At 43.1% G+C, this 19,071-nt stretch overlaps 1 protein-coding gene across 1 annotated transcript; it reads left to right on the top strand.

Moving 5' to 3' along the window:
* Positions 1 to 5,463: 5,463 nt before the first annotated feature.
* LOC102519947 (glutathione S-transferase A4) lies at positions 5,464 to 18,303 on the top strand. The gene is made up of 7 exons (XM_006182381.2): positions 5,464 to 5,480; positions 8,076 to 8,181; positions 9,377 to 9,428; positions 10,075 to 10,207; positions 12,833 to 12,974; positions 16,293 to 16,424; positions 18,017 to 18,303. The coding sequence occupies exons 1-7, from the start codon at positions 5,464 to 5,466 to the stop codon at positions 18,137 to 18,139; spliced, it is 705 nt and encodes a 234-aa protein (XP_006182443.2). The 3' UTR covers positions 18,140 to 18,303.
* Positions 18,304 to 19,071: the final 768 nt, after the last annotated feature.

Below are 19,071 nucleotides of genomic sequence, written 5' to 3'. Positions count from 1 at the left end.
CGCGGTAGAGTGCACACCACGGATGAACCGGCCAGTTGCCGGGGCTCTGTTGCCTGCGATGAAAGGGGAAGCTGGACAGCGTGAGGCTCTGGCGTCTACAGGGGACGAGCTGCAGCACCTAATGAGCCCCGGGACCCAGCAGAAGCACTAAGAGGGGCTTTGGCAGACTGCTTGCAGGAAGGACCACCTGACACTCCCGCCCGGGCGCCTGGGGGCGGGGCGGGGCGGGGGATGGAGGGGCGGGGGCTCCAGGGGGCGGAGCAGAAGGTGAATCCAGGGGGCGGGGTCTGCAGCGAACAGCCTGCAGCCCGCCCTCGTTCTTGCTGGTGTCCCCTCTTTGTTGTCTGTGCTTTTCATTCCTCGAACCCAAATTGTCCGCGCAGAAGATTGCACGGCGGGCACCTTGTTCTCTCCACACCAACATCTCCACCGAAGGGAATCCTCTGACCATGAGCTCGGGAGCCCACCCCACACACCCCATACTTCTTTCTCACCAACTTATTTGATTTTTTTCAGAGCATTTGACACCGCCCCCCCCACCTCGCAATCTTCCCTGTTTATGCAATCTGCGTCTTTATATTTGAAGTGGGTTTTTTGTGAAAAACATAATTGTGTCCTGTTTTAATCCACTCGCCATAGCCTCTGTCTTAAAAATCGGTGCATTTAAGACATTCACATTTAAAATGATTATTGGATTAATCTCCACCATGTTTGTGACTATTTTCTATTTGTTGCCCTGTTCTTTGTTTCTTTTTCCCTTCTTTTTTTTTTTTTTTTCCTTCCACTTTTTCTGCAGGCTCTGGTTTTAATCGAGCTTTTTATGTGATTCCATTTTCTCTCCTCTCATAGCGTGTCAATTACAGGTTTTTAAACATTTTTTAATTTCATTTTTATGTTTTTTTTTTAAGGAAGAGGGAATTCGGTTTGTTTGTTTGTTTATCTATTTAATGGAAGTACTGGGGATTGAACCCAGGACCTTGTGCATGCACTCTGCGACTGAGCTATACTCTCCCCGCCATTTAATGTTAGTTTTTCTTTTTGAGTTTTAACGGTTGTCCTAAAGTTTGCACTATTTACATACAACTACACTAAGACCACTTTCAAACAACACTGCACTACTTCGCAGGTAGTGCGGGTACTTTATGATTAGTCCCAGTTCCTCCCTCCTACCCCTTATAACACTGCCATCAGAGATCTCACGTATCCATAAGATATAATCGCCTGATATATTGTTGCTATTATTATTTTGAACACATCGACTTTATCTGTGTATTTATACTGCCTTTCTTCTGCAACCAGAATGTAAGCCCCACAGAAGCAGGACCTCGGTCTGTCATGCTCACCACTGTAGACCCAGGGCCTCAAACGGTGCCTGGCACAGGGTGGTACTCAGTAAATATTTGCTGAGTGAGCCCCTGGAACCTTACTTTGTTCTTACTTGAGAAACTTGATGCTCTATCACATACACAACGGATGTAAAGTGAAGCCCCAGAGATATATACAAACTGGATGCTCCTTGGCCAATCCCTGGAGGTGGGTGGAGCTTTCAACTGGAAAGGAAAGGGTTATAAGCCTTGACTTAATCCCCCGCACAGCACCGGGAGACCAGAGCCAGGAAGAGATAAGGTTAGTGGTCATTTTTTTTTATACTCTCTTCTTGGACTTGGTTGGATAGTTAGATTTGTGGCCAAATTTGTAACTTGTAGTCAGCAATTGTTTTAACTTCATGGTTTAATTTAATGCCTATTATTTCTAAACTTGCCTCTATCAAATAAATGGAACAGATATTTTTTCTTCGGTGTAGATACATAAACGAAAACAAGATAGCAAATGTTCATCTAGACAAGGCCTTTGAAGACTTTCATTGCCTGTGCATGGGATACATATAATATCAGAGCAAAACCATGTATGTTCTACATTCAAATTCTACATATGTTATGTAGAATTACATAACATATTACTTAGTAGAATTTAAGCATTTATTAATTTTGAGCCATTACATTTTTTTCTTCTTCAGCCAAATCTCACATTACCGTACACAGTTGAAAAGAACGCCGGCACCACCCGTTCTGTGCCGGGTGCCTAATGGGTAAACTCAGCCTCCTGCATCTAGATAATCTACTCCATGTGTGCTTGGAAGATTCAGTCCAAATGATCTGACCCAAGTGGTCTTCCTCTGGGGTCCTGCATCCCTGGGGTATGGTGCCATTTGGAAAAGCAGGAGTCTCTCAGTCAAGCCCTGACACAGACTTTTCCAGAGCCCATCCCGCACTTTAAACAGCAGTGGGCCACGTGGTAGCTCACTGTGTTTATTCTCCAAGCAGCCTGGGATGAAAGTCATCTTCTCGGGCAGCTCTATGTTTCATTTAAGTAAGTATGTAAGCCGTAAGCAACATGAATCTATCCATTAAGACCCTAATGGAAAGGAAATTTCGTTTCTGAAATTGAAATAGGGGGCTCTCCGGAGAAGATGCTTAGAGCTACCTCCCCAAACATCCTATTGCAGAAGCAACCCCACCCCCTTCCCACCCAGGAATATGGTTCATTCAGCTGTTTGTGTGTTTAAAATGCCACAGAAACACCTGAGCTCTTTTTCAGAGGGGCTAGTTCCTCATAGGAGACTTTCCCTTTGATAGCACGTCAAATCCAGCTAATTAATGCTTCAAGTCCCACCAAACAAGTATTTTGCTAATATGTCATATGATAGAAAAGTAGAAGATTCAGAGTCAATTAAAAATGGGCTATAACTTTAAAGCGACCCTGAAAGCTTTAGTTGTGCTCTTAATATTGCTCGTCTTCCAATTTCATGGTATTTTTCTTTCTCTTTATGTCTTACTTCACTTAGGATGCCAATCTCCAGGTCCATTCATGTAGTATTTTCAAATTAAGGTATGCACATTGTTTTTTAGACATAATGCTATTGCACATTTAATAGACTACAGTAGCGTGTGGCATAACTTTTATGTGCACTGAGAAACCCCCCAAATGCGTGTGACTCACTTTATCGTGACATTCACTTTATTGTCATGGTCTGGAACCGAACCCAGCATTTCTCTGAGGTCTGCCTGGGTACCAGTGAATCTCCTGGGGCTCTTGTGAAAAATGCAGACTGATTCAGGAGATCTGGCCCCGGGACTGAGATTCTGCATTTCTTACAATTTCCCAAGTAGATCTGATGCCCCTCGTCCCAAATCGCACTTCTAGAGAACACCTTCCACTCCTCTAAGAAGCATCGTTGCTTCTTTTTGCACATGTGAATGCTGCTGCAGTCTGGAGATATAGATGTGTCTGTGCATATGTGTGTGTGCATGTGTGATGTGCGCCGTTTTTTGTCCTTAACTCTGTTCAGCAATTTCCACTCCTCGCATCTCCACCTCCTTACTAAGCAAATGAATTCAGAACTATGAAGAAACTGTGGCTCAGTGAGGTCAAAAAAACTTGCTCAAGTGAAAGGGAGAGCTGAAATCTTAACCGAGGTCTTTGTTTTCATTGGTACTCGGGGCAGAACTGAGATTGTGTTCTTCCACATTTTCTAAAAGATTTAGGGCGTGTTTGTTACCCAAGGACCACAACCCGACTGTTCCAAGGTCGTCATGCCATTATGGCTGCTTTCTGCCCACCTCCGTTGGGCACCTGGGGCTCTGGTGGGGGTGTGCACACCCCTGCTCATCCCAGGGGATGCTGTGCATAGGTGACGTTCGCCAGTCGTGGGAGGTGGGGCTCAATTTCCAATATCAAAAGACCCATGCAGTAGGGGGAGCCTGCTTGGAGAACCAGGTGTGTTTAATTCATACACACCTGTCGGTCAAAGTCGGTACACAAAGCGAGTTGAAAAGATGAGCATGAGTTTATACTCAGTTTGACCCCCTGGGGCTGTGGGTCTTCCAGCAACCGTGCTCTCAGAGTGTTTGCATTTTGGGTGATATTCAGAAGGAGCGCCTCACTTGTTCTTAACTTCACTTCCCACGGGTGGAATGAATATTTCCATTGCACCTGCTCTTTTAAGCTTTGACAATGTACTTTTTTTTTTAAATGATGAAAATTGGGTTTACTTTTTGAAACATAAACTTCTGCATTACCAATCTGTGGTTTATCCTATTCTTTGTTGAAATTCATTAGAGGTCCAGGAAAAAGGATTAAAGGACTTGGTTTAGACCCTTAATCTGTAATGCCGTGGGGCAGGGTGGGGTGAGGCTCAAAAACCCAAACACATTTATATATACCTGTTCTGTAAGGCTCTGCTTATATCCTGCAATATGATACTGCAGTTTTATTAAACACTTATTTCATGCCGACTTACCTCTTGGCAGTCTGGATGTTTCCATCAATAGGTATTCCTTTTGTAAGGGTTTTGATGGCAGGAACTACATCTTATTTATCTTTGTCTGCCTGGAGTGTCCAACCCAGTACTATAGCCAGAGAGGGAGCTCAGTTAATGTCTGATGTTGAAAGAAAGAGAGAAGGATCGAACAGGGAAATCTTAACAAATTAAGAAACAAGTGTCTCTGGAGGTCATCATTCTAAGCGGAGTAAGCCAGAAAGAGAAAGAAAAATACCACATGATATCACAGATGGGGAGAGTTACACCCACTTATGATTTCCGTTGGAAGATCCACCAGAACGCGGGTACCCTGCCTGGCACGGAGTAGGCTGGAGATGAACAGAATCAGAGCCACGCCTGAGCCCTCAGTTTCCTCAGCCTTCATAACCTGGACAAGCCGGAGTGGCTGTTATCCACGTCCAGGAGGTTACACCCCACCTCTTCTTCTCACTCAGCAACCCTCCTCTCCCCCCACGGAAGAGACAACCTTCCACTGCTGGCTCTTGTTCATTTGTCTGCTGCTCCAGGGTCCCCACTCATTTTTTCGGACACCTCCGAGGACTCATAGCTCCACATCCCTTTGAATGTCGATTTCACCATGGCAACAAGAAGCTTGCCTCATTCTTAGTAAGTTTAGGATGGCATTTTGATGCCAATCTTTTCATCTGAGAGAGTTCACTACCATTGGCGCCACGCACAGCCATTGGTAGCTCACTTTTTATATATTTTTTAAATTGATTTAAAAAATATGTTTATTGAAGTACAGTTGATTTACAATGTTGTGTTAGTTTCAGGTGTATAGCAAGGCGATTCAGTTATACATCTATATATAAATCTATTATTTTTCAGACTCTTCTCCATGATAGGTTATTATAAGATGTTGAATATAGTGCCTGTGTTATATAGTAGACACTTGTTGGTCGTCTGGTCGCTTACTCTTTATTATTGTGTTATTTAATTATTTTAGCCAGGAGGGGGGTGTAATTAGGTTTATTTATTTTTAGAGGAGGTACTGGGGATTAAACCCAGGACCTCATGCATGCTAAGCATGCATTCTACCATGTGAGCTCTGCCCTCCCACCTTCATAGCTCACTCTTGACTGGATCTCTGGTACCAATATATTGTCTGGAGCCTCCAAGCCATGACCTCGGTGGCCATGTGAGGTACCGTTCTCCCATGGGAAATCCAGGGCTGAGAGTTTTCATCTTTCTGGGTTTCAAATCACTAAGAGAATAGCCAGACAGAAGAAAGACTATTCAGCCTACATTTTAAGTGCCCACTGCTCAGAAACAGCTTTCTGGAGGCTACCAGAGATGGATCTTATTTGGAGCCACGGTTTCTAGACCAAAAGATAACTTGTAGCTTTGGCTAGATTTGGGGAGCAGAACAGAATCACTATGAGAAGGGATTGAGCAGGATTTCCTTTGTCCCATTGGATTTATTTCAAACAGAATTTGGGTGGATTAAATGTTTCAGGGAGACAGAATGACAGCAGTTAACCCCAGACCAGCCCCAGCCAAACCTGCAGCCTCATGCCCATTTCTCCAGAGCAGGTGGAGAGGGGTCAAGTATACTCAGAGAGCGGAGAGATGACACTTCCCAAGTGGAGGGCTGCTATTTGACTTCACCAGTATTGCTTGAGTTTTGTCTGAAGGCAGCAAAATACTTAGAGATTTGGAGGGGGTCCTCCGAGTGAGGGCTGGAATCATTTGTCAGTCACCCAGCTTCTTTTGCCTGCTGCCTCCTGGCACCTGGTCCATCTGAAATGTGACTCCCAGGGCTGGAACCCACTGTTTGCGTGTGTCCCGCTGTGCCTTTGGCATGTTGGTGAATTCCTATACCCTCCTCCTTTTGACTTCTATGCGTGTGAGGGGCTGCTTCTGTTTGATCCTTAACCAATTTACAAGGGTCATGCCAGGAGATCAGAGAATTTAGGAGTTATCTTGCTGGAGAGAAGTTGAGAAGAGACAGTCTCCATCTTTCTCTTCTCATATTTCCTCCACGCTCACTTAATTGTAGGGTTCATTTTGAGGTCTGTGAGTAGTCAGTTGCCGGACCTAAACATAGTTCTTCACATCAGAGAATTACAGTATCTTTTGAATCACTGTGTCTCCCAAGACAATAAAGCGGTGGGTTTTCACGAAGCTCCTGAAATTGTCAACATGCAATAGCTAAAAGGCAATTTAAAAGGAATGAATCTTGACAGCAACCGAACACAGGCAGTGCCTGGTGGGGGCAAGGCCACAGCAAGAAAGCAATCAAACTTCTCCAAGAGTGAAACTGAAAATCCAGTGCAGAGAAGAGAGCAGTTGTGCGGGGAATGGCTTCAAAACGCCTGCAAGACTTTGGGAATCGGAGTGACGTTGTCATCCTATGATTGCGGGTATTAACTGTTACATTTCTCATCATAAACTGAGCTACTGGTATTCTGGTTTTTGACCTTCTTGTGAGTTTTGTTAGCATGGGCAGCACCCTCAGGTGGAATCAAGGCTGGGGCAGGATATGTGGCAGTTTGGGGCTTCCCGGGCAGAGGACCACAGTAAGTGCTGAGGGCGGCTTCCCCATCCGTGTGCTCACCCTGACGTGTCCTGAAAGCCTCTAAGCTCCTGTGCACTGCGCCAGCAGCTGGCATCGTTGCTGTCTCCCTGAAGCATGCAATATTGCATCCAGAGTCAGAGAGGCGGATGGAAGAAAAGGAGACCCAGCCATCCTCTACGCTGGTGTAGAGCTTTAGTTTATTCAGAGCACTCAATCTCTGTGTTCTCCAATTCGATCGTCTCTATATCCCTGGGAGATAAGCAGGGGTCACTAACGCAACAGCCACTGTGGCTTTTACAACAACGAGATGAAAGTGTCATTGGGAACACCACCTTATGACTATATTCTGCTGGGAAAGGTGGCAGGTCACCTGGTGTGATTCTTCCCAGTTACAGAGGAGCACATGCAGGCAGATGGACGTAGAGTGAACTGGGCCTAAAGTGATCCAGCTCCTTGGTGGCCAGGTACAGGCTAAATCCTGGTTCTGTCTCGGTCTGCCTCTGTGCTTGTCCCAGCACTCAGGAGAGTCTTGTGACAGATAAGAAAGAGTCCCCAGTTTCCACGGAACATTTCAGTTCCAACCGGCTCACCTCCCTCCTACTGTTAGAAGATTTCTTTTGCACAGTCATTCATGACACCATCACATTAACCCCTGATTCCTTCCTTAAGAGACCAGAAGCAGAATACAGATGGTTTCATATGTACAGGTTGTTCTTTCTGTTCTCTTCAATTGTGCGATAGAGCATATATACAGGAGAGTGTAAAGACATTTCTGTACATTTCGAAGACTAGTTATAAAGGCTAATTACTTATTCTGTTTCCGAAATAGAACATTATCAAATAAAACATCATCAGTATCCCGGAACCCTACCATCTCCCCCACAATCACAACCCCCATCCTCCTCATTAGAGGTACCCACCATCCTGCGTCTGTGATCATTATTTTCTCACTTTTCTTCATAGTTTTACCTCCTATGGATGAGTCCCTAAACAACAGTTTCATTTCGCCTGCTTTGGAATTTTTATTTATTATTTTCTTGGGGGGGGGTAATTAGATATTTGTTTGTTGTATGGTGGTACTGGAGATTGAACCTAGGACCCTGTGCATGCTAAGCGTGCGCTCTACCACTGAGCTATACCCTCCCCCTGGAATTGTTACCATACAGCGTGTGTTAGTCTATTCTTTAAACACATTTAACCTCTTTTGCCCTTCAGAAAGCCCAAGCCAGGAGTCATAGCAGCCAAACCCAAGCTCTGCTACTTCCGTGGCCGGTGCAGAATGGAGTCGATCCACTGGTTGCTGGCTGCAGCTGGCGTGGAGGTTGGTTCCCGACTGGGAGAGGAAAGGAGGATAACCTGGGTGAGGCTGAAGTGGTCCTCTTCCCCCATCAGAACTCAGGATGATGCCTTCAAGCTCTATCCACTCTTTCCCTTCCCAGCTGTCTTCCTTCCTAAGTGAAGGAGGGATCACAGCCCTTGTTTAAGCCAGGGTGGGACGGAGAAGCTTAGGGAAGTGTTCTGGAAGCTTCGTGAGGCTGGAAAGATCTTGGTGGATGACGAGACAGAGGAGAGAAAGAGGAGACCTGCATCTGAATCATTCTCTCCATTGGAACCAGCTGATGCCCTGGGCTCTTTCCAGCTCTGTGCTGGCAAATCAGTCATGTTTTACCTGCAGCTGCCCACCGGAACCTTGGCCCCAGCTGCACCCTGGCCCCTCCTTGGCCCTCCTCTGAAAGGCCAGCCCCATCGGATCTTTCCTTAACTCTGAATTTCCTCTCACTGACTTTTCCATAGATTTTTGCACGTGCTTCACAAGTATTTTGTTTCATGCAGGTGAAGACTTCCTTGGCCCTATTTGAATGTCATCTCCTCTAGAACATGGGCTCAGGACTGTCTTTATTTCACTTTGTTTTGCTCACTTTATTTCACTCCCATCTCAAGGATTGTGGGACAAAAAAGTCACTCTTTCTCACAAAAGCTTTAGAAACTCCATCCATCAATGATGACACCCCACCTGTGTCAATGATCTTTGGGTCCCTTTCACTGAGGATGTGAGCATCAAAGAGAAACTGAATCTGACCTGATATGGAGGGAGAATAACACAGAAGAGAGAGAAGGAAGAGGGGAAAGGGAAGAAGAGAAATCACAGGGGAGGATGGAGGAAAGGAGAAGGCAGAGCTAAGATGAAGAAAAGGAAAAATATGAATGGGGGACTGGGAGTGTCCTTTAAGGAGGCAACACCCCCAAAGAGGTGCCAGTCCCACATTAGTCTAAGCTAATCTACACACACACTGTCAGAATTTTCAGCAATATGGTAGTTGGCAGCTTTGTAGTTCCTTTTAAAATTTTCATCCTGGAAGCCATTGAGAATTTTAAACTGTGGGCATTTCTTTTCTTTCCTTCTCTCTTTCTCTCTTTCTCTCTTTCTTTCTTTCTCTTTCTTTCTTTTCTTCTTTCTTCTTTCTTTCTCTCTCTAGAACCTTAAAGTTATAACAATGTCTTTATCCTTTATCTAGTTTGAAGAAGAATTTCTTGAAACAAGAGAGCAATATGAGAAGTTGCAGAAGGGTAAGCCTAGATTTATTCAATGTTATCTTCCTGGAAAAAGAACTATGTTTTTAGGAAATATTCATTTCAACACGAAGCTCTAAGATGACAACTGTGTGAGCAGGGACGCGGTGTGATTGCTAATGCTGACAGCTCACTGTGTCCCTGTTCCAGAGCTAACTGTATCATCATCATTGCCTCCTCAGCCTTCATACAAGCTTATCAAGGAGGCTACGACTCTGACATCAACTAGATACGATAGCACAGGCTGACCCAGTGCCAATTGACTCAATACTCCCCATCTCACCAGAGAATCCTTTAAGAATTCTTCACGATGCTCCAGTGGGTTGGAGGAGAAGGAGCAAATGGGAGGGTGAATTAGATCTAAGATACTCTCTGGTTCTCATGGTTCACACTCACTTTTCCTTAGTGGATTTAACAGATTGACAGATACCTTAGTGGTTTTAACAGATTGACAGAAACCATCAAACAAATCTCACTTTTTCCATGAAGCAAACGGTAGGCATTTCCTCAACAACTGGGGTCTTGAACTCATCACTTGGGCTGAAAACTAAAATGACCCAACAAAACTAGAAGTGGATCCTCTTGTGGGCTTACCACAATGGTGGAGGGGGCGTATCTTAACCTCTCTTTGCTCAAACCGCAGATGGACATCTGCTTTTCGGCCAAGTACCTCTGGTTGAAATTGATGGAATGGTGCTGACGCAGACGAGGGCCGTTCTCAGCTACCTCGCTGCCAAGTACAACTTGCGTGGGAAGGACCTGAAGGAGGCAGTCAGGTACCAGAGTAGTCATGGACCTGAAGGAGGCAGTCAGGTACCAGAGTAGTCATGCCTATACTTGGCTCTCAGCCAAGCTCTGTGGTCGTGCATCAACTATGACCCAGCTCAGGTGCAGCCTTTCAGCCTGCATGGAGAGGAGGAGGCAAGGGAATGAGCGAGATGCTCTGGCCACTCAGACATGTCATGTGCATACTCTGAGCACCTGCTCCAGGTCTCCCCTCTACTCATCCCAGCGGTCTGCATCCAACATTCTCGTATTCTCTCCCCACTCCTAACAAAGTATGTTCTCATAAAATGACCTAATAAACTATTCTGCATGAAGGTGGAAATGACTGACTCAGCAAACATATTGAGCATGGTATCAATGATCTCGTCCTGCAAATAATGCTGTATAATGTATCACCTCGAAACCCAGGGACTTAAAACAAGAAGGATTTGTTATTGCTCACCAGTCTGTGGTCCATGGTGTCTGCGTGTCAGTACACCTGGGCCAGGCTCGATGTATGTTGGCTGGACTCACTCCCATGTCTGTGGTCAGCCAAGAGTCAGCCAGGAGACTCTGGCTGGGGTGTTGGCTGGGCGCCAAGTTTTATCACAAATACTGAAGGGTGGGGATTTGTGGCCATTTTTTTCCTACATGTGTAACCATAGCAGCTGCTCTGTGCTCTGCACTGTGCTAGGCGTGGCTGGGGATGACCTGGGTTATTTCTCCCAGGGATAGTTTTGTTTCACAGGAGATGAGTAAACTTAAGCCAAAACAAAGATTTCCAACTCTTAAGATTGTATCTGGATCTGGAGTCGGTGGAGACTTTTCAGTGGGCCCTGAAATCTCATTGTTACTGACCAGGGTTCTTGGTCTCCTTCATCAATCTAGAAATTATAAGAGGCCGGAAACTCAGGCAAGGCTTTATTGGGACTTGTGCTGCAGCAGGAGAGAGCAAAAACTAGTAACAGTTTCCCTTGCTAGTTCCCTGAGAGGGGTGGGGTGGTAATTTGGTCATTTAAATGGGCGGGGGCTGGGGCAGGGGTCCAGGGGAGGGGCTGGAGGGGCTGGAGGGGCGGCGAGGTGGTCCTTGTGCAGGGGTCATGACCAGTCCCCTGCTTTTGCTCCTGACACCTCAGAAATGGCAGTTGGGTTTTTGGTCTTTTTGTATCTTGTTGTTCATGATTAGCTCCAACTACGCATGCGATATAGTTATTTTTAGTTCTTAATAGGTTTTTTTGTTTTTGGTTTTGGTTTTTGGTTTTTGGTTTTTTTGGTATTCTGTTGCTCCCACATGGTACAAGCATTGCAGCCCAGGGTCCCAGGTCCCAGGTGCAGTCTGTTTCATCATTCCCATCATCGTGGACGCTACGGGATGCCTGATATACATCGAACACATGGTAGAAGAAAAGGCAAAGTCTATCGTACAGAAAAGAGTGTGCGCATAACACGGGAATGAGCAAAGTCCGTACCAAGAGGCACCCAACCCCAGCTTTCCCATAGCCCCATCTTAATACGGACTTAATCACTCTAACCTGCAGCCCCACGTTTCAAACACAATGTCAAACACAGTGTATGACTAGAATCGTTTTTATAATAACGTAAACAAGTACTATTATGCAAAAGCAGTCTGTTTCTCATTGTTTTGATGCAGGTTTTTAGTTTTTTTTAAATCTCTAAGGTTTTTTTTTCAAGATGTGTGTCCTAAACTGTATATAGCATCGTTAATTTTTTTTTTTCCAGGTTAGACATAAAGTCTAAGTGACTACAGCAAGTAGGCTGGGAGACAATCTAACAAGGTAGAAAAATTATTTGTGATTCCGATAGAACAATGGAAGCCAATTATTCTTATATATGTTAAAACAATATAGCCGGGAGGGTATAGCTCAGTGGCAGAGTGCATGCTTAGCATGCACAAGGTCCTGGGTTCAATCCCCAGTACCTCCATTAAAAAATAAGTAAGTAAATAATAAACCTAACTACCTCTCCCCTAAAAAGAAAAAACATTTTTAAAAAGAAGATCATCAACCCCAAATTGTTGGGCAATTAGCACATAGAAAGGGGGTACAAAGGCTCACACTCCTTAATGGGTTTGAATGCTAGTTGTAAAAATATCTAGCATACCATGACTGCGCCAATAGGTAGTAAAGAATAGATCATAAATAACCTAATTTGTTTTTTTAAATATTCTTTTTTAAAAGTGTTTGTCAATGAAAGGGAAGTTTTAAAGAGAAGGAAATAGAGCTGTAAATCTTTCTCAGTTGTCAGGTCAAGGGAAGACCCGCTAGATCATATACCTACCTTCTCTTAAGTAAGTGGAAAGGTCTGGTACTAATAGTTTTGCACTTTTGGTAAACCTCATTCAGTTTGGTTTTTAAAACCGTAATAATCTAAGTATGTGTTTATGGGCAATTTCAACTTAGAAGCACATTCCTATCTTCAATAAGCGTTTCCAGAGAGCCTCCTATACTGTGGTCATGTGGCTGGCTCTGGTTCCAGAAATCACTCCTGAGCATGATTAGAGGAGGGGGAATCAGAAGTCCTCTGCCCCAGTATCTGGTTGCACCAAAAAAAGGGGCAGATTGGGAAAGCCCACACTCAGAAGTTCCCCTCCGAGTGAGTCTCCGGTGTGTTGCCAGGATCGACATGTACGCAGACGGCACCTTGGACCTCATGATGATGATCGCGCAGGCTGCGTTCAAACCCCCCGAGGAAAAAGAGGAGGACCTTGCTTTAGTCGTCCAGAAAGCGAAAACTCGGTACTTCCCCGTCTTTGAAAAGGTAGGCTGCTGCGACCCAGTTTGGCGGAGGCGGGTGTGGCACAGGGCGAGGGGTCGGTGACAGCTGCGTGCTCAGATCCTGAGGGGGGAGGGGACAGGGCGGGGCTGGCATCTATGAGGGTCCCCCACATCCCAGCCCCCCGGGGTCCCCTCACCCGCACCCCCAGCCCAGGAGGCAGTCAGGGAGGGGCGGACGAGTACTGGGAGGGAGATCAGGGCACAGCCCCAGTTCCACTTCCCAGGATGCCGGGATCCAGAATTTGGGCATTTTACACTGCTCATAAGAATAAAGAATGAATATCTGAAAAGACAGAAGCTCTGTTAGAGCTCCTGCTGCATTTGGACCAAAACTTTAATAAGGATTCCAGAACAAATGACATGTATAATTAGGGAACCTCCGACAAAACATAAATGGAATAAACCAAGTGCAGTAAAAGGATCCAGCATTTCTCCTCTGATTTTTAAATAAGCCATCAGTACAAGGCATCACCATCTTGAATTCACTGCATCAGATGTTTTTTTAAGTTTAATATTGGAGGCAAATCAAACTTCAGTCAAAAGATAAAGTCTCTTTAACTTACAACTTTTCTGAAGTCATTTCTGAGTGGATACTAAGCTGCAAATCTACTTCTCTGATTCACATAGGTAACCAAACCACTTTTGCCGAATCAAAGCATGTTATTTACTTCAACTCAATGACTTAAATTCTATATTGTAAAATCACGTAAATTCAAGTTTTTTTCACTCAGGTTAAACTTAATTTCTGAAATAAGGTGAGTTTTAAAACTTATAAGAAGTAAATGCTCATTATTTTAAAAAATTGGACAATACAGAATCACTACCACCCTCACTACCAAAGATAAATGTCAGTTACTTTTGTGTTTTTCCTTCCAGTCTTTTCATTGTAAACAAGTTTTATTTCTTTTCAGATTTTGCATAACTGTAATTATACTCAAGATCATATCACATGTTGTTCTATTATTTAAAATATTTTTCAAAAGCAGGAGCTACTATTCAGCACTAACAAATGTGAATACTTTCATTTTCTTGCTTAAGAACTTTTTCTTTCTCCTCAAAACAAATCTGTTCAGATAACTGAGGTCTCCTTTGGACTGTACCCAAATGTTACGTCCCTTCCTTTCTTCTTCTCTAGAGGCAATCACTGTCAGGAATTTGGTATAAATTCTTCTTGTCCATTTTGAAAAACAGAGCCTTGGCTTTGGGATGTTTAAAAAACTTTTACACAAATGGATCTTAAAATATTTCTAAGTACACAATAACATAGTAGAAGCTTGTCTCCAACTTCCTTCTTTCAATCGACTCTGTTTTTGAGTCATATAGATGAATGCTTTGTCATTGCTAATATATTTGAATTTACTTCTTTCATTCTGTTTTGTTTTTTCTTTGCAAATACAAAGCTTTTCTTTCCCTCCCCACCCCCTGCCTTTTCTGTGTCCTGTTAGATTGATCAGGTTTTCTTTATTCTCAATTTTTCTTCTAATGGTTTGGAAGATGAACATGCCATTCTTAAATTATTACTCACTATCCTCCTCTCAGTTAGACAAGGCTTTACTTTCCCTCCAAACCTCTCCCTTCTTCCTCTTTTTATGTTTTTGTTGAGTCATATTTTAGATCCAACTTGATTTTAAACTCCCCCCAATTTTTTTTTTTTTTCTAACAGTCAGTACTTACGTGGATTAATGACATGTTTAGCTGATTTTGGTCACCAGTTCTCCCTGTAATTTATGCCTTTCTTCTGGGGACATTTTCCTTCCACGTGAGGAACATTTTTTGAGAGTTCCCAGAAGGGTCCGTCAGCAGTCAGCTCTTCCAGTCTTTGTCAGAAAATAACTTCATTTTATCTTCACTCTTAAATAATTATTTAGATGGTTATAGAGTCCTAGATTAATACTTATTTTCTCTTAACGCCTTGAAGATATTACCGCAGTGTCTTCTGGCCTTGGTTTTTTGCTATTTCAGAGTCTGTTATCATTAGCATGGTTATCTTTCCTTTGATGGCACTATATTTATCATTTTTAGATTCCATCTTTATCTAATATACGTTCAGTGCTCTGTGTTTACTTCTGGATTTGTTTTTATTTATCTGTGTGTTGTTTCTTTTCAGTCTGAAGAGTCTCCCTTTTTTTAAACAAAATCCTGGAAAATTCTCCACCAAATAACACTCGAAGATGGCTTCTTCCTTATTCTCTCTATTTTGTCCTTTTGGGGCCCAATTAGATATATGTTGATGCTTCATTCTGTCTTCCATGTCTCTTAACGTCTCTTTCATAGTTCCAGTCTCTCTGTCTCTGTGGGTTTCCTCAGATCGATATGCCAAATTACTGATTTTTTCCAACTTCTCCATGGACTTTTTTATATCAACGTGTATATATTTTACTTCAAAAAATTTATTTTTATCTTTTTCAAATCCATATGTCCTTTTTTTCTACATGCCTTTTTTTTTTTTCATTAACTCTTTGAACATGTTGGACATTCTTAACTCCTTAAAGAGTTCAGTTTCTTTTTTTGGCTCTGTGGCTCAAATTTTTCTTTTTCATGAGTCTGTTGCCTCTGTCTCTTGGAAGCGTTGTCTCCTGTACAAATTATGTGCTGTATAATTTGTAGCTGCAAGCTTGTCTTTGGCAGAAATCACATTCTATATATTTAACATACTTGATATAGCCCATCAACTGTTTTCATCTTTGCCTTGGCTGGGATATTCTAGAATTCACTGATTCTAGACTTTTTTTCATCCATATGACCATTCATTTTGATTCTTGTATGTATCACAAGAAGAGATGTGGTACCTAAACTTACCCTTATTCCTTATTTATGGAAGAAACCTATATTTTGTACATCTGCTACTCAAAGCTGCACCTGAGAAATTTTTATATTCATTTTTCACTGGATGGCGTAAAGGCTGAGGTTTGGACTTCTGGTATCCCATTGGTGCCTCATTTCTACCTGTTGTCTAGTAGCTAGATTCCAGCTAATCATGACCTTTGTGTCTCTCTATGATGGTGGGTACAGTCTTACTGAACCAGCTCTAGTCTTATAACTGGGAGCTCTGTTCCAGCACTTCAACTCCAGGTGTCTTGAAAATCACTGACCAATTCCCGAAAAGATTGTGCCAATTTACAGCAATGTGTAAGAGTCTTAGCTTCATCTTACCCTTGCCAGCATTCGTGGAGATTATCAAGAAAAAGGTTTCTTTAGTAAATTTGATCTGTACAAAAAAGCCCATGCTTTTGTAAGTGTTTAGCCAGGCAAAATAGTCTTTAATTTTATTTGATATTCTTTGTTATTCTTCTTTCTGCAGATTCTGAAAGACCATGGAGAGGATTTTCTAGTTGGCAACACATTCAGCTGGGCAGACATACAGCTGTTGGAAGCTATTTTAATGGTGGAAGAACTCAATGCTTCTGTTCTTTCTGACTTCCCTCTGCTAAAGGTAGTTTATTAACATCCACGCAAAGCTCAAGAAAAAAGACATAAAGACTGAAACAAAATGTGCCTTCAGGTTACTCTTGAAAGTTAAGAAGACTGTTCCAAAAATCATTGCTTTATTCATTTTGGTGCTTGTCTCCTGCTCACATGATATGGTCGTTAGGAAATAAAACCTTATGAAGGGAGAAAGAATAGATTATTTGATTTTTGGCTTAAACATTTAATGCTTTCCACCTTTTGTAGTGCTTTGAGTGTTTTTTCCTGATTAAGCAAGGCTGACGAGTCTGTTTCTGTTGTTTTCCATCCCAGCTGACCAAACCACTCTGCCTCTGTCAGTCCCCCTCATGCCAGGGACCCCCAGGAAGCCCCTCAATTGCTCAGAGCCTCTGCTGGAAAGGCACTGCCTCTCCCCTGCTACCCTGCCCGTCTTCTGACCTCTTTCTCTCTGAATCTTGCCGCTGCCAGACCTTCCCTGGCCTCTGTTCTAATTCCTTACAGACATTTCATCTAATAGGTGACCAGAGGTTTTTGTAGTTCAAGACTAGCATTTTTTTAATGATCACAAAAGATACACGTAAGATATTTATATAAACCAAAAGAAGAAAAGAAAAGAAAAAAGACCTATAATCTTACCAGCCAAATGTTACTGCATTAGATTTCCTGTCCTCTTTGACATTTCCCCACAAATGGCATCATCCTAAATATTGCTGTGGTCTGCTTTTAACATTTTAAAAAATTATCACAAATATCTTGACATGTCATCAGATATTCTTCTGTAATATCATTTTATTTTATTTTATTTTCATTAGGCAATAAAGTCACATCTTTTTGCAAGATCAGAGCTATACAAAAAGGGTGTAAATTGTGGAATCTCATTCCCACTACTGCCCTCCCACCTTCCCACCCCATCATCTCTTATTGGTTTCCTGTAAACCTTTCCAAGGCTCCTACTTATGCAGATCCAAGCAAATACAGATATGTATTTATTCCCTCCACTCCTGCTTTCTCGCACAAAACAGAAAATAGGGTATATTGTGTTCTACCCTGGGCTTTTTTTTTTCCAACTAAACAATGCAATGTATTGCAATCCCTGTCAACAGAGGAAACTTACTCTTTCCATTCATATTAATATGATTTTAAATTGCTGACTTATATTTCTTGCAGAGATGTACCATGACTTATATAACCAGTTTCATTTTCCTGGAAACATAGTTTATTTCTAATTTTTCATTGTGCTAGCATTCTTACAGTTATGTCTTTACTCACCCCTTCACTTATTCCCTTATAATAAATTCCCCAAACACTGAATTGATAGGTCAAAAAATATGAATTTCTAGACTTATTAATACGCATTGTTGCCTAGTTATGTCAATGATTTTTTCAATAAGAAAATTTCACTAATGCTAAACAGACCAGCAATTGCATCATCCTTCTGCAGAGCACCCAGCAAACACGTATGGCAGGATGAACTTGGATTCAACACCCTGGGCTTCACAAGCTGATAATCGAAGCTCCCCTCCCTCATGACAAAGTTTTGATTTTTCTTAAAGGTTGTGATGGCTCTTAAAGCCCTGATCTTACTGTTTCTCATTTCAGGCATTTAAAACAAGAATCAGCAACATGCCTACAATTAAGAAGTTCCTGCAGCCTGGGAGACAGAGGCAGCCGCCCCCAGATGGCCGTTACGTTGAAGTCGTCAGGAACGTCTTGCAGTTGTAAAGGCAGTTTGCAGTCTTAACGATGGCAAACTAATGAACCAATCACAGCGTCAGCACACGCCGCCAACTGAATCCAACTGTAGATTCTAGGGGTAAAGTGTAGGTTCTAAGAGTAAAGTGTTCCAAAAGAACAAAACTATATTGCCATCAAACAGCAAATGCCAATTAAATGCAGTCTAAAACCATTCTGATATGTGACACTTTTTAAGCTTGTCAAATGTGGATAAAGAAGCTGGTATATTGTGGGCAGTGCCCTCCAGAGGGCGCTGTTCTTGCTGTTTGCATCAAGATCGGGACCACGGAAGGAAGAGTGAGTGGATTGGAGGGGGCAGGATCGGGGATGCTGGGTACTTGGGATAGAGAAAAAGGGGCAAATGATAAAGACGTTGGCAGACACTAGTAAATCCTAAGAGGAAGCATGAGGGACAGAGAGCATCCAGGACACATCGTTTTGCAACCCCGAAAAAACCTTGAGCAACCTTATTATAGACAACCCTCTTCCACTTACAGAGACACCAGGGACTAGGTTTTGTTTTGGTCAAACAATTTCAAGTAACACTGAGATTAGATATAACTGCTGAATATTTATACAAATGGACCCCAAAACTCTCTAGTCTTGATAATACATCCTGTACGGATGGGTTCCCAGGAAGTGAAATTTGGAGCTCAGCTCCACCTCAGGGCTCTGTTTGATGAGGGGTAGAGCGCTATTCAGGGTGCTGTTCTGAGCTTAGCTGTGGCTCCCGCTGGGGCGGGGGTGGGTGGTGGTGGTGGGGTCTCTGGTCTGGAGCAAGACCCCTGCCAGTGGCTTGGGGTACACAACTCTACCAGCTGGAAGCTGCTGCTGGGACATCCCGCCCGGGCTGCACACTGGATCAGATTCTGAGTGTGTCCAGGTAAGTGTCCTTACTTGTAAATGACTTAATGACTCAT

Source organism: Camelus ferus, chromosome 20 (assembly GCF_009834535.1).
Source record: "Camelus ferus isolate YT-003-E chromosome 20, BCGSAC_Cfer_1.0, whole genome shotgun sequence".
Lineage (NCBI taxonomy): Eukaryota > Metazoa > Chordata > Mammalia > Artiodactyla > Camelidae > Camelus > Camelus ferus.
The sequence above is the reverse complement of the archived record's forward strand: the minus strand, read 5'-3'. Positions and strand labels throughout refer to the sequence as shown.